The sequence below is a fragment of the Mangifera indica genome, chromosome 1 (assembly GCF_011075055.1).
Source record: "Mangifera indica cultivar Alphonso chromosome 1, CATAS_Mindica_2.1, whole genome shotgun sequence".
Lineage (NCBI taxonomy): Eukaryota > Viridiplantae > Streptophyta > Magnoliopsida > Sapindales > Anacardiaceae > Mangifera > Mangifera indica.
In genome coordinates, this window is record NC_058137.1 from 1,891,220 (window position 1) to 1,906,444 (window position 15,225).

Here is a 15,225-nt window from a genome sequence, read left to right on the forward strand (position 1 = left end):
GGAGATTGAAAAATACTACACAACCATACCATGCCCACGCATTTCCCTTCAAATCCATCCCTTTCCATGGCTATTTTATTTTCCACTCAATCTTTCCTTCGTTTCCTTATCTAGATGAACCAATTAAATTGACTCAGCCATGACTTGCGCGTTAGTTTCAATCATGTGACTTCAAAATATATCTTTGTCAAGGCCATTTCAGGCATCAACCTCAAGTAATACCGTTAAAATTAGATTGAGACAATTAGTCAGTCTGCAACTCTCTCTCTGCCTTGGATAATACTCTAAAGTAATGCATGACCGACTGCTATTCCGTCCGAGAAATGAGCCCATTTTGTTGTTTGTCTAGGCTTTGGCTCTGCATGACTTCAAATTTATACATATCTCGATAATTACTGCAGGGAGCCACCATCTTCACATGCATGGCTTTAACGTCTTTGTGGTTGGTCGAGGCTTTAGCGATTTCAACCCAACAAAGACCTGGCCAAGTTCAGCCTCGTTGACCCTGCTGAGAGGAACACTGTCGTCGGCGTCTTCCCATTCGTTTTCTCTCAGAAAATCCTGGTGGTTTCCGAAATTATATAGAAGACCCCCACGACAACTCCCACATGCATGAATTTTAATTACTTTTACTGCACGTAGTGCTTTATAAATATCAAAATCTTATTGATTAAACCACTTACCGCTGTCATTTGGCTAATTTGTGATAATTATTTGCGACTTTCGTTCATGCATCCCCATCTGGAACTGCACACCGGCTGCAGCTCGACAATGGCTTGGATACGTATTCAAGAATGGAAAAGGGCCCCAGCAGAAACTGCCACTGCCACCACCACCATCTGATCTTCCAAAATGTTAACCTTGATCGATCTTGTTCCACCAAATCATCTTTATCAATTTACTTCCGGCCCAAAATAGACTATTACTGTTTCAGATTTGGCATAATTATGAACGGTTGGCTATCAACTATTTTCTTACCTTGAATATGATTTGTTAATATAATATGATATGGTATAAAAAAATTAATTTAAGATTAGTTTAATACAAAAAATAATTTGACACGGATTAAAATAAAATAGGATTATGGTTGACACGAAAATAATTTAAATTAATTTTAATATTTAAAAAAATATTTATTAAAGTAGAATTTGTAGAGGGTGATTAAAAAAATTATTCAAAGTCAATAATTAACAATACAAGTTTGTAAATTAAATCATATTTCAAAACTCAAAATTATATCTTAGTTCTAATTCAAATCACAATTCAAATCACAATTCATCCGAAGAATTATGAAGCAATCAAAAATATGTGTGGTTACAAATACATTTTCGTCTTAAAATGGGGCGTTTTGTAAAATAAATAAAGTCAAGGCCTATCCTGTAAAATTTTCAAACTAACATTTCGTTCGTCACCGCACTATCCAGAATTGTACAGACCCGTCACCAACCTCTAAACTTTTTCGCTATTTCTTATTCATTTTAATAATTCCACGGAGACGCCGTCGTTTCATAACGTCGGTGCCTCCGTCGTCATGACAATGAAGCAAGGCTTCACTTTCTCTCTACCCGTAATCGTCGTCGTTTTCGTCATCTCTTACGTATACTTTACCACTGTTTTCATTTTCATTGACCAATGGTTCGGTCTTATGTCCTCTCCTGGCATCATGAACGCCGTCGTTTTCACCGCCGTGGCTCTCATGTGTATGGTCAACTATTCTGTCGCTATTTTCCGGGATCCGGGTTGGGTCCCGGCCAATTACATGCCCGATATTGAAGATGATCAAAACACGATACACGAGATCAAGCGCAAGGTACATTAGGCTTCCTCTGTAACTGCATATTCGGATAATAGAATTTTCTTTTATTTTACTTTGTTTTTTTAAAGTTTCTATCTTCTTGACCTTCTTGTTGCATGTGTCACCTCTTTTGGTTGTATAAGGTTAAAGGAATGTCTTTTTGTAGAGCATTTTGATGATATTATTGAGTAATGAGTTGATATAATTTGGCTTTTGCTTTTGTATTAGCTGATCTGGGGTGAGACATATGAGAAGACATTGCGTTTAGATTTTTCTTGAGTCTTTTGAAATAATGGTCTGGTTTAACTTCTTCCGTTTATGCAATTTTGAGAGATGGGGTACTTAGCAGACGTAGGATTTGTTTGGAATTTAGAAGTTGTGACTACTTGGGTCGATGTTTCCAAATGTAGAATTATTGGTTCAGGCTGGATAATTTTTCACCTGGGTTATGGTTTAAATGCCTTTTACTCTGTTAAGGATGTGGTAATTACTAAAGTATAATACTGATTTTATTAATTTTTAATATAAACTTTAATGTACAAATTGATGTAGCACAAAGGTGAAGGTTTTGTGGTCACAAAAGGGTAATTTTGCATCCAGTTGTATTCGTTGCATCACTCATTTGATGATGGGGAGAAGCTCTTTGCCCTTTAGGTAAAACCATAAATTAATGGCAAGAACTCATAATTTTCTTGTCATGATTTCCTGTTGTTTATTTATCATACAATAACGTTAGTTATTTTGTCGTAGTGTTGGAGATAGACTGATGCTTTTAGCTGTTATTGTTATGGCTTGATAAATGGTAGTTCTAACTCCAGATAAGTTTATTGTTGTTGTGATCTTTGAGCAACCTTTGTCTTGGATGGGCTTCTCTTGTTTCCTTCTTGGGCAGTGTATGGCTTAGATGGTACAATAGCATGACTTAAGGTCATTGGACGTCTTGACAGATCACAATGTGCAAACATTAGAATAAAACAAATAAAATAAACATTTTCCAAAGTTCAATTGCCATGTCTTATTTGTAAAAGGATTTTTGTTCTTGTCGTTTTGAAAGGCTTCCTTTTGGATTTGCATTGTCAGAGAGTTTAAATGCAGCACCAAGTCCACTTGTTAATAATTGTGTCAAGCATTTCTCTTTCATGCCATTAATTTATCAGAGTTGATCTCTTCTTAAATATATTGATATCCAAGAAAATTTAATTTTTGGGATATTTATTGACTATATGAAGTTCTATTTCTCCAGTAACCAACCTGCAATGTTTAGTATTAAATTGTATATGCTTAAAATATCATATTTTTGTAGTGGCACATGTGAAATTTTTATTTTGTAGCTTGGTTACATCAACAAGCTCGGTCAATAGAATTGATGCCCTATGCAAATTTAATTTATTTCATTATTTCCATTACCTTAAATGTTATAAAAAGAAAGGAATCAGAGGAACTCTGATCACTGGGGTTCTCTATTTTTCCATTTGATCTACTATGAGCATAATTATTCTCCAAAACCAACTTCTTTTTATCCTATCTAGAATGCAAATAATGAACCTATCTCATTGAGGCAACTCATGAATTGTTGTTGGTTACTTGATTTCCTGATTCTAGGGAGCATTACCTTAGCTGAAGTAATTATCTTAAGTTAATTTTTCTAGTAGTTGTGATTTGCTTTGCCTTAATATATTATGAGAGGTGAGTAAGTACACTGCAGGAACAGAATCCATGCAATGGTGCAAGGCGTTGCTCTAAGGTTTTGAGGGATTGTTCTTCGGATCTCCTTTTAAGCTAAAATGTAATGCTGCACCCCATACAGTGGTGTTTGTCATCTATCGTTTAGGTTTTTCCTATGAATTTTTGTACTTAGTTTTCTGGGAAATGCGAATTTAGTTTATGAGGAATTTCCTGTATGTTGGATGTCCTTCAGTTGATTTAAACAAAGGTGATGCTAGTAGGCATATGAAATAATGAATATTGTAATCAACTGGTTTCCCCTTTTAAGCTCATTTGTTGAACTTAATATTTGGGGTAAAGAGATGTGACATTATTTATTTAGCGTATGGTTTGAACTCTGGCTTACATGATATGGTTTTCTTTGGAATCTTTTTGCAGGGAGGAGATTTGAGGTATTGTCAAAAGTGTTCCCACTACAAACCTCCTCGTTCACATCATTGCCGTGTTTGCAAAAGATGTGTTTTGCTAATGGTATGCATGATCTATGTTATTGTTCATGCCTTTCATTGTCCTGGATAATGCCTTAAAGTAGTCCCTCTTGATTTTAAGGATCACCACTGCATTTGGATAAGTAACTGCGTTGGCCATGCAAACTATAAAGTCTTCTTTGTCTTTGTTTTGTATGCTGTGGTTGCATGCATCTACTCACTGGTATGTTGTAATTATTTATAATAAAGTAATCTGGATATTTTCTTTTGCAGTTTCTTGATGCTCTTTTATTTGCTTGTGTCCTGTATCTCTACTTTATGTTAGTTATGATGGAAAAGTTTAAAACTCAATGTTTAGTTTCCTTCTTTTCTTCTTTTGAATTTTCAGGTTTTGCTTGTGGGTAGTCTATCTACTGATCCTCTCAAGGATGAACCACAAAGAGGAGGATCCTACAGAACTGCTTATGTAATTTGATGATTCTTTGTTTTGTTTGTGTTAGAACCTCAAATATATCTTATTGTGCTCATCATCTGTCATTTCCAGGTCATTTCTGGACTCTTGCTAGTCCCCTTGAGTGTGGCACTGAGCGTTCTTTTAGGTTGGCATATCTACCTCATTTTGCAAAACAAAACCACTATAGAGGTGAATTATTTCTATCAAATTGTTCATACTTGGTGGCCTATATGAGTTCAAATTTTGGTCCACTGTTTAATTGGGGCATTTTCATTTTTCCTTACTGAGAATATTTCTTCCAGTACCATGAAGGAGTGAGAGCTTTGTGGCTTGCAGAGAAAGGTGGGCATGTTTATAAACATCCATATGATCTGGGCGTCTATGAAAATCTTACAACAGTAAGTATTTTGCTCCACCTCCTTTGGTAATAGATCTACCGCATAGCTTCAGTTAGTGTAGGCAATTTTACTATTTGTTCTTCAACTATATGTGCATTTGATGAACATAAGGAGTTTTCAGCATTTAATTAGGTTGTAGTTTCTGTTGCATTGGGCTTTCACCCTTTGGATTAGGTGGCAATTTTCCTCTTTGAAAGTATTAGCTCATTTGATTGTCATAGAAGCCAATAGTTGTCGACTGAAAAGTATGATGATTTGGTGCAAGTAGATCACATTCACAGCTCTGGTTTAACTGCATCATGGTGAAAATTTCTCGATGTATTTGCACACCAAAGTGCAATATTTGCAATACCATGTTTTCTTGGAACTCAGAGTTACTGCTGTGTTATGTATTTTTGGGGTTCACGACAAATAAGTCCCTATTGAGCTCTGCACATAAGTCCGTATTGAGCTATATATATTTTCTTTTCTTTCTTGGGTATCAGAATGTTATGATCTACCTAATTGTCTTATGTGCTGTGGCAGACTGGCAGGCTCATGTGGCCTGACCAGTCTAGCATGCCTAGATATGGTTGGTTGGGGATGACATGCTGCAAAATGTTGGCCACCTTGCGTGGGCATCATTCTATTTGAGCTCCATCAAGAATGGCTTACCGGCTTACCCAGATATAGTTCTAGATGGATACTTTTATACTTTTTGTTCTATGTTACAAATCCAGAGGGGTTAGACCGTTAAAGTTGGAGTGGAAACATCTTGTCCTTCTCAGTTAAATTCTGAATTTAGAGTATGACTGTGGAGTCTGTTTTGTTGTGCATATCAATTTTATATGATTTGGTTTCTATGAATTCTTCAGGTACTTGGTCCAAGTATCTTCAGCTGGGTTTGCCCCACATCAAGACACATTGGTTCTGGTCTCCAATTCCGTACAGCCTATGATAACACAGCTGGTGCAGCATCTGTGCTAAAATAGTTTGAAGATTGCTTGGCCCTGACATCCCCATTGGAAATAACAACATTTGCAACTTCTGAACTGTCAAAAGATGAATGAATGCCAGTCTTCCGATGATTCACCCAGCTTCTTTTCTAGTGCTTATAGGGTATCCTGTTTTGAATTCAGGCATACAGTGATACCATCATGTACCTTATACCTTTGATACTTCGGCCTGGGACATTTGAAGTGTTCTGTTGCAAGGTAGGTGAGTTGAGAAGGCAACATTTTGTAAGACAGCCTTTGTCTACCACTGAAGCAAATCAATATCGGCAACAATTAGAATTAGGACGGGTTTTTATATTTTCATCTTCTTCTTCTTTTTCCTTCTGATTTTCAATTATAGAGAACCAACTGATACATGTACAAAGAAGTAGTCAAAGCTCTCCGGTCTTCCATGTAACTTAACAAAGGGTTGTAATCCTTGTACGTAACTTGAATGAAACAAAGTTTCTGTAAACTATACTCAATCTTCCTTAATTTTCTCAATAGATTCAATGTTTGTTTTTATCAATTGATGTGACTTCTCTGTTACATGATTTTAACATGTTTACATTATTGGAAGATATTTGGCGTCAGACATTAGTCCTGTCTCCCTTTGTTCTGGTTTCTTGTTCTGGCCAAATGACAATTTCCTACCCAAACATTGGTGAAATAAATTTTTCTTTGGAGGATGCAGCGGTGACTGGTGACATTGGCAAAGAACAATTTACTTGTCTGGGTGAAAAGCTCTACCCGTCCCATTATGTTGATGGAATACGCATCGCTGAGAACATTGATGAGCCTCTAATTGATTATGAAAGCCTTATGGATTACTTTTTGCTCTGGATATGATAAGGACATCATGAAGCATTACATGGATAAGGAAACTGAAGATTTTCTGTACTGCAATGAGGTGAATCCAAAAATATATGTCCTTCACTCTGGAAGGCAAAGCAGTGATAAAGGTACATTTGTTTGAACCAGAAACTTTATGCTTTAGATTAAGAAAAAAAAAAAGTTCCATGCCATGTGTGATTTGCAAGTAAAATGGGTGGTCTATAAGTCCAGTTATTCTAATCATTTTTCGTTAATGTGAATGAAAACATGTTAAGCACTCAAATTATTTATTTTTTATTCATTTTCTGAGTGGGGTATTCAATTTACATTTGATTGCAGACACTCAACCAGGCAAGAGGAAACCAACCATTGACCAAGAATTTGAACAGTATTTTTCCACATTTACTCTGTTGCAGAGGATACTAGAACATAAACTTGTAAAATATATATAATGCTTTGAGTAATTGGGTATTGACCTCTTGTAATCCTGTTGTAGACGGTTGTTTATGAAGCAGGGGAAACCTAGTTTCAAAAGCAATTATTTATCGTTCTCTTTTGATTGTGTTTTAGGCCGTTCCGACCAAATACAACTATGATAAGAAATAAAGAGTACATAGGTCTGCTAGTGTTGAAAATGATGGGCTATGCTTCTGATAAAGGGCAGCTATATTCCACTATAGAATTCAATCAAACAGGGTAGCCTCTATAAAGTTAACATTGTATTTTTTTCCTTTTAAAGTTAATTTTATCTAGATCACAAGTCAACCTCCAGTGGGTGTACCTATTTGGCTTTTTTTTAAACCATGAATGTAGCTATAGCTGGTATTCAAGCAAAGTGCTGTTATTACAAGACTAAAGTGCTTGTAAAAGCAGCTTTTTTGGGTAGTTTAGATCCATAGTAAATCTCAAAAGTAGGTAATGAATTTAATCCAGCTGACATTAAACACTTGACTGCTACATACTCCAACAACACAATTACAGCAAGACAGACCCAGTAAAAGCTTTTCTCCTTTCTTATTAATGAATCACACAAAAAATAAATTGCAAGTTTATTAAGTTAAGGAGAAGGGTTTATGATTCAAAAACACTCAGAAAAGTTATTTTTTCCAGTCCGGACTAGAAATGGTCAGTCAAGCCCCAAGATTATCAACACTGGGGAAGATCAGACGGTGGTGGTGGTAGCTTCTGATTTGGCTGTGGCCCATCTAAAACTATCCATGCCATCTTCAGTCCCCAGCTTGTGTGAACATCCAAGTGGCAGTGCATAAACCAGACCCCTGTATAAATTGTAATATAACAATGTTGAATCATATGAGAATGGTGAACTTGATAGGGTGAACTCATGTATTTTTTCCCAGAAAATTATTACCTGGGTTATCCGCAAAGAAGCGAACGGCGACCCAACCACCGGCAGGAACACCAACAGTGTTCCTCTCCACAGGATCAACCAAATTGAAGTTTTTAGGATCGTTATTAGGATCATAGTTTCCGAAACCAAATCCAACGACAAAGAAGTTGAATCCATGGAGATGGAGAGGGTGACTCTCAGCACCAAGAATACTAGTGGCCTGCATCACCAGCTCCACACTTGCGTTGAAAGGGAAAACCACAGTTCTTGTGCCATTGCTTACATTAGTATTATTCGGTGGCGTCCCAGTGTAGTTGAACGGAATCGGAGGATTATCCGGAAAATCTGTAGTGTATACACCATTATTTTGTCCAAAGAAGTAGGATTGGAGAATTGCAGTAGAAGGTAATGCAAATGACACATTGTTAATGGAAGCTGTAAATTTGGTCCTATTAGTAGGTCCTTGGCAAGTTGTGTTTACAGGACATGGATTTGTCCCGAGTCCCACAGTGAAGAAAAATTTCCTGTCTACTTTCAGAGGAACATTGGCAGGATACTTTGCACTCGCTAAGCTACGGAATTTCCCGGTGAAGTTGGCTACAAAGTTAGTGGCATTGATCGGAGGGAGGGTTGGTTTGAATAAAGGAAGCTTTTTAGAGGATGAGAGGTTTGTTGGTCGCTTGTATTGAAGGACGCCGGCGGTGGTTGAATTGTCAAAACTTCCCCTGCCAGTGAAGTAAGGTCTGGCCTCCATGAGGAAGGTGGCATCGGGAAAGTAAGGTTTGGTTTTCAGAAGAACGTTAGTAGTTTGGCCCGGAGTTATCAGTAGCTTGTCTGTGTTGAACGGCTTGACATAAACGGCATCAGCTTCCACTACAGAGAGGCTGTGATTAGCAATGCTGAAGAAGAGCTCGTCATTGAGTGCAGCGTTGATTAGTCTCAGAAGATAGGTTTTTCCAGGCTCCACCTTCAGCTTGAATGTATCTACAACAATCAAACAAAACCTTGCATAAAATCAAGTATTAGTCAATCCCCACAATGCCCCTGGAAACCTTCTTTACAGGATGTTTAACCTTGAGAAGAGCAGTTGTAAAGTGGCCCTGGAAGACCATTAATGGTATATGCATCAGAAACGTTTGGACCTCCTCCTGTTTGAAGAGCTTGGCTAATGATAGCTTCTTGGTCTACATTGAACCATTCTCCTGTAATTCCAAACATCAATGCATATCCGAATTCATGGCAAAGTATTACAGAATCTTCAAAGTTTTTTTTTTACCAAGAAGTATAGGAATTTCCTTGTGGGGTTTCTGAAATGGGTAAGATTCATTGCGCTTTGGGAGGATGATGATGGGTCCATAGAGCGTTGCTCTTAGCCATGAGATATGAGCATGCCATAGCAAAGTTCCTCTCTGTCCTGCAATGGTGAAATTATACGTGTAGGCTTTGCCAGTTTGAATAGGACACTGTGTTATATATGCAGGTCCATCGGCCCACCCGGATGTCAGCTGCCTAACTCCATGCCTGTTCTCTCCAACAAAACAATCAACCACAATCTATCAAGTTTTTATATAAATGATAACATATTTGAGAAAGATAGGTTCATACCAGTGAATTGTGACATTGTTTGAAACATGATTAACCACTTTAACAATGACCTGATCGCCTTCCCGAGCCACCAACCGAGGCCCTGGGAATTGCCCGTTCACACTGATAATGCTCCTTGTGTGGCACAATCTTGTCACATTTTGGTACATGATCTTAAAATAAGCAACAGTAACAAGTTAAAATTAATGGAGAAAAGTAATAGAACAAAACAAAAAATCGATACAAGTTAGCAATGTACTACATTGAAGGTATAGTGTCTTGTTATGCCTGCTGCAAACTCCACCAAGGGAGATACAAGGCAAAAAACAAACAACAGAGTAGCCATTGAAGCACATGAAGGAAGATAAGAGGTTCCCATAGCGAAGTGAATATGGAAAAGAGAAATGGTGGTTTATATAGAAGGGATGATTAGGTAACAAGGGGGTCATTAATCAGAGATTAATTAGTTAAGTTAATTAAAACCTGATGGATGTTCAATGTAAAATTTAGATGGTCACCTTGTCGGCGCCACTGTTTTTGGTCTAGCTTAATTTTAGAGTGTTGATAAAGTAAGACTTCTCTCTAACCAATATCTGAATGAACATTTTGATTGCCAGAAGGACCTTCCCTTATTGGTTCCTGTATAAGAACATAATTAAGTTACCCTAATTTCAAGGAAATAAGGAGCAGTCTGTACATTTTTAATTGCTAACAAGTTAGTTAATACAGTTTACACAAGTTTTTCACATTTGAAGTTGGCTCTCCTTTTTCCCATCATGGTACTTTTGATGATTCATCTGCTAAGCTACATCGACATGTGCTCTTTCAAGGGAAACCCATATGAGACAAGTGTTAAAATTTTGCTTCTTCAGGCCAATTCTTGGGAATTTAGCTTAATAGGGGAGTTTAGGAAACTGGGTAGTTGCAGAAAAAGACAGTTCTTATTCTAATTCTCTTTGATTTTAAGCCTTGACTATTGGCACTTTCCTCTCGCTATTTTGTTCTTTTTGACCATATATATTATATGATTTTCATGCAAGCAACGTTAATTCAATTACTAAAAATGTATCACCGGTAATTTTGCGTAAATTCTTAATTGGTTCCCTTCAATTCAATCATTTTCTCAATCGTGTAGACTGTGAACCCTAAAGTTTAAAGCTGATGAAGAAGCTGAAGAAAGAAAGCGTGGAATCATCATCATCACCCAGTTTTCTCTCTACCAACTGGTTGAAAGAGAAGGATGTGCCATCGAATTTCATGCCTACAATTGAAAATGACTGGTATCTGCCCGTCTCATTCTTTCTTTCTTTCCCATGAAATGGAATGTTTCATTGACCATTTCTAAACTTAGAAACTTGGATTCAAAGTCACTGGAACACCCAAGCCAAAATCCTAGGTAGACAAATCATGAAAGACATATGGGTTGTTTGGAATTGACTAAATAATTAGTGATCTTTTAAACTATCATATATTATGAATTACAAAACATAAAAATAAAATCGCGATTGATTATATGTCTAAAAGAAACTATATCATAACAATAGATTACTCAATTAAACTAAAATATTATATATGACAGCAAACCGTTATACCTATTCTCTTATACAATGATAGGACAAACCTTAACAAAAACATTAATCTTGTAAATATTCGATAATCTTCAAGACTGCCCAAATATGTTCTGCGGGTATAGAATGGATATAAAATGTTACCTTCACTTCTGTATTGCTTGATGAACTGGCCGAATGCCCAGGGTTAATAAATTGTGGCTTGAGGGGTTTGTTGAATGTGAAATTGTTCCATGTTTGATGTTCATGTTACACCTTTACTATTGCCCTAATTCTGAATTTTTTAGTTACAAAAAATGGAGATAAAATATACTCTGAAATTCAGTGCCAGTTTGAAATCCGTGTCAAACATATTATAATTTTATTTTCATAGGATTCCAGTTCCAAAGATGGATAGTCGTATCACTATCAGGTTAAAGCCTGCCTCAATACATTTTCAGATCAAATTACAGCCGTAGCCAGCTATCTCTGTAAGTGATAAAACCATTGCCTGACAATGGCGGAATCTCGTAACAATTTCTAAAAACCAAAAACTCATAGCATAGCATAATCTGTTCTATTCCATAGAAGATAAATAAATTAATCTTTGAATAACAAATTACTTCCTTCGTTCCATTTCACTGCTAACAATCCTCACTACCAATTATTTACACTACCTAGAAAGAAAGAGAGAAACTGACGATAACGAAACCGGAAAACACTAAGCTAAGCACAAGCTTGCCTTCTTACTGGCATGGCAAAGAGAGCATCAAGATCAGGCGGCTGAAAAAAACCGTTCTTCGGCTGGTCTCGCTTTTTTCCAGCCACTGATTTTTTCCTTGGAGGTGGTGGACAGACAGACGCCACAGGGATCATACGCTTCGGAGTTGTGCAACCTTCTTCTTCCATTGTCGAACGGCCGCTGGATGAAACAGGTACACGGGGTTTGGAGAAGGCGGGGGGGATTAAATAGAAGGGTTTTCGAAAATTTGAAATTTTGAAAATTGGGAAGAGAGTGGGAAAATTGGGGATGTGCATGCACTATGGTGACGGTGGGTTGTAGTGTACGGGATTTTTAAGGCGGTTTAGTGACAACTATTTCCGAATCTTGTTTGGACACGTGGCGTGAAATCAGTGACTGACTCTGTCTACGTGGTTCAGGATTGGCCCACCTCCCACTCGGTTTTTATCGTGGTTCAAAAGTGGCGGCGCCTTTTAGTCGGTGTTTGCGCGGGAAAATTATAGGGCCTTAATATTGGCGACCCGAATTGTATACATTGGGCTTAATCATGACCATTATTGGGCCATCTTGAAATGAGCTCAAGCCCATATTAAAACAAACCCTATCCTTGTTACTGGTGCCCAACTCAACCCATTTCCCTTCTTACAATCAACAAAGTCCGGTGTCCAAAATAAGAACCGAACACATAAATTTGTTTGACTGACCAGCTAACTATTTCCTTTTTGTCAAAAAGTTACAAAAATATGATTGGTTAGTCAACCACTCAATCAAGCTTCAAGCTAAGTATCAGACCAAGCATTTAGTTAAATAACTTTCATTTTTAAAAGGCTTTTTGGGTAAAAAATAGTTGATTGGTCGGTGAAGCACTTGACTGAAAAACTTTCATTTAAAAAAAAAATCAAACATAAATACGATTATAAATATATATTAAATAAAAATATGAGTAGACATATATAGACGGTTTAAAAAGCAGTTAAAATAATTAATACTGATGTATTATTAGGCTTTTATGACCATTGCGAAGACAAAAAGTAAAAGATAAAAAATGGACAATTAAATAAAAAAAAAACTCTTTTTTTCAATTAAGGTGTATCAATTCGATATTCTACTCTATCAAATTTGAACCCAAATTAACTTTTAGTCGAATTAATTTAATTTTAAGTCAAGATTAATTTTATCAAATCTCCAAAAGATTCATTTATTTTGATGTTTTTCATTAATGGCATATCAATTTTTTTCTTTTTTTTTTCCTCTTTACATTGATTTCTTTTAAGACAATTTTTATTCTCCTTTTCTATGATAATTGAATCTTATCTTATATTGTGTATAAAAAATCCAATTTTTTATATCATATATTATATTTTATCATATGATATTTAAAAAAATAAAAAAATATATTATTGACATATCATTCTTTGAAAAATGTCACAACTATCTTAAAAATTTTAAAATTTTTCATATACACCACTATTATATCTTCATTTTATTTAAAAAGGTGTATCGATCTATATCAATAATATATATTGTTTTATATAATACATTCACAGTATCATATTAATTTGATACACCTTATGAAACATATTATTTTTATTTATACCGTGTTATATGATACGTATAGTGTATTATATGATACTGATAACTATCTTCTTTTTTAATAATTTTTAACACTTCATTTAAAAACTTATCATCAATTCGAATGAAATTAAATTAGATCTAAATTTTTTTAATTTGACCTGGCACTTATTTATAATAAATAATCTTATTTAAATTAAATTATTTATTTAAACTTAAATTAATTAAAGATAACATTTTAAATTTAATAATTAATTTTATAATCACTATGATAAATAAGTTTAAAAAAAAAAAACATACCTCAACCGAAACCTCAATTCAAAATCCCTCAGGCCTAATCCCTATGCTCACTCCTTTTCCTCCTCGTATTTGGCCCAGCATAAGAGATATTACATTTTTAACTCCTCATCCATAATATTACGGAAAAGAAAAAGGGTAAGATTCCTTTACCAAAAATTACAGTCCACAAGGATTATTTTCCATTTGTATTGGAGTATACGAAATTACCAAGAAAGTAAAATAAAAATGAAATTTCATAAAAAGTGCACTTACCGAGCTTGACGCAACACAAAAGGTCCCACCCAGGCTTGACCAAACCTATTTTTTAAAAGTTAAAATGGGTTGGTTGCACCTCTATTTCTATTTTCTAAGATCAAAAAGGCTTGCCATGGCTAGCCAGGAATGGGACAGCTCGAACCGCTCCATTCTCCACACGTGAAATTAAAAACAGGCTGAGCTCTCACCATCCAACGTGTCACCCAATCACAGGAAACTCAACCCCACGCCAATAAAGGGTTGACTTTTGATAAACGTCCATAAGGATTTGGTCTTAATCAACTTCCCCTCCCCACTGCACTAACCGACGCACCTTCCTTTTAACCTAAGCCCACTCTGACAGTCAACTCTACCCAGCCAATCAGCCACCCTTTGTCTCCATCTGCTCCGGGTCACGGTGGATTTCTAGTATTCACAAAGTCAAAGCCGCATACTTACAAAACTTCCCTCACTTTGAAGCAACCATTCAATAACATCATCTTGTGTTGCAGATTGATTTCTATTTGTATATAACATGACTCCATCAAAGACACTTGGGCATTGGTTGTCCATTTCTGCACATGCATCTCTTCGCTGTTCCCACCTATTATTGCCTCAAAATTTTCTGGGTAATCTCTGAATACCGATCTTTCAAGAATTCTGTGACACATGTTCATCACTGTAGAGATGACTTTTTTATTAAGCAGAATCTTTCCTGAAAACAGTGTTTCGAAAGAAGCTTTTTGCCAAATTTAGTCCCATTTACAAGTTATATACAGGTGTTTCTCATGAAGAATTAATAATATTGCATGCAGGAAATTAATATATAGTAATTTCATTCCTTCACTCAAAGTCTAAATGCTGAATATTATACTTAAGAAATATCAAACAGCCTCACCTAGGAAACCTAGTGTTAATATGCCCATATAGAGTTCTAATAAATACTAAGCATTATTATAATAATACATGCTCAACTGCCCTGAGGATATTTGATTAAGAAGATAATTATGATAATGGCATACAGACTTGGGAGATAATTCAAAGTCATATATAATAGTTATGCATTCTTTAGTGGTTGACTCTTGCTTTAGTTAATTGAATTGGGGTCAGGAGTCAGGTAGATTTGGTCCACCTTTGATGTAACAATCTTATCAAAGACAATGTAACCAAGACAAAATAAGAATTCAATGCTATCGATCTGTACTAGCTTCAACTATTGTAAAAATCTTAAACAACCCATCTTCAAATGTTGGCTACTTTTTGTGAATCTTGATGCTGGATGCTGGTGAA

The 15,225-nt window shown here is 35.9% G+C and overlaps 2 protein-coding genes across 3 annotated transcripts; one reads left to right on the forward strand and one right to left on the reverse strand.

Annotated features, from left to right (window-relative positions):
• Window positions 1–1,417: 1,417 nt before the first annotated feature.
• On the forward strand, window positions 1,418–6,303 carry LOC123192094 (probable protein S-acyltransferase 16). 2 transcript variants are annotated; one of them, XM_044604560.1, is made up of 7 exons: window positions 1,418–1,810; window positions 3,899–3,991; window positions 4,070–4,171; window positions 4,337–4,414; window positions 4,493–4,591; window positions 4,705–4,800; window positions 5,655–6,303. In XM_044604560.1, the coding sequence occupies exons 1-7, from the start codon at window positions 1,532–1,534 to the stop codon at window positions 5,769–5,771; spliced, it is 864 nt and encodes a 287-aa protein (XP_044460495.1). In that variant the 5' UTR covers window positions 1,418–1,531; the 3' UTR covers window positions 5,772–6,303. The 2 variants fall into 2 exon arrangements, with proteins under 2 accessions (XP_044460495.1, XP_044460500.1); XM_044604565.1 differs by lacking the exon at window positions 4,070–4,171.
• A 1,296-nt stretch (window positions 6,304–7,599) lies between these two features.
• On the reverse strand, window positions 7,600–9,921 carry LOC123229436 (laccase-17-like). The gene is made up of 6 exons (XM_044655244.1): window positions 9,803–9,921; window positions 9,562–9,713; window positions 9,233–9,477; window positions 9,030–9,158; window positions 7,978–8,940; window positions 7,600–7,885 (listed from the first exon to the last, which is right to left on the reverse strand). Exons 1-6 carry the CDS (start codon window positions 9,917–9,919, stop codon window positions 7,755–7,757), a joined length of 1,737 nt encoding a protein of 578 aa, XP_044511179.1. The 5' UTR covers window positions 9,920–9,921; the 3' UTR covers window positions 7,600–7,754.
• Window positions 9,922–15,225: the final 5,304 nt, after the last annotated feature.

Coding starts and splice junctions, on each gene's coding strand:
- LOC123192094 (XM_044604560.1), top strand. CDS start 1,532: ATGACAATGAAGCAAGGCTTCACTTTCTCTCTACCCGTAATCGTCGTC. Junction 1,811..3,898: donor TACACGAGATCAAGCGCAAG/GTACATTAGGCT, acceptor ATCTTTTTGCAG/GGAGGAGATTTGAGGTATTG. Junction 3,992..4,069: donor AAAGATGTGTTTTGCTAATG/GTATGCATGATC, acceptor CTTGATTTTAAG/GATCACCACTGCATTTGGAT.
- LOC123229436 (XM_044655244.1), bottom strand. CDS start 9,919: ATGGGAACCTCTTATCTTCCTTCATGTGCTTCAATGGCTACTCTGTTG. Junction 9,714..9,802: donor CAAGACACTATACCTTCAAT/GTAGTACATTGC, acceptor GCTTATTTTAAG/ATCATGTACCAAAATGTGAC. Junction 8,941..9,029: donor TTACAACTGCTCTTCTCAAG/GTTAAACATCCT, acceptor TGATTGTTGTAG/ATACATTCAAGCTGAAGGTG.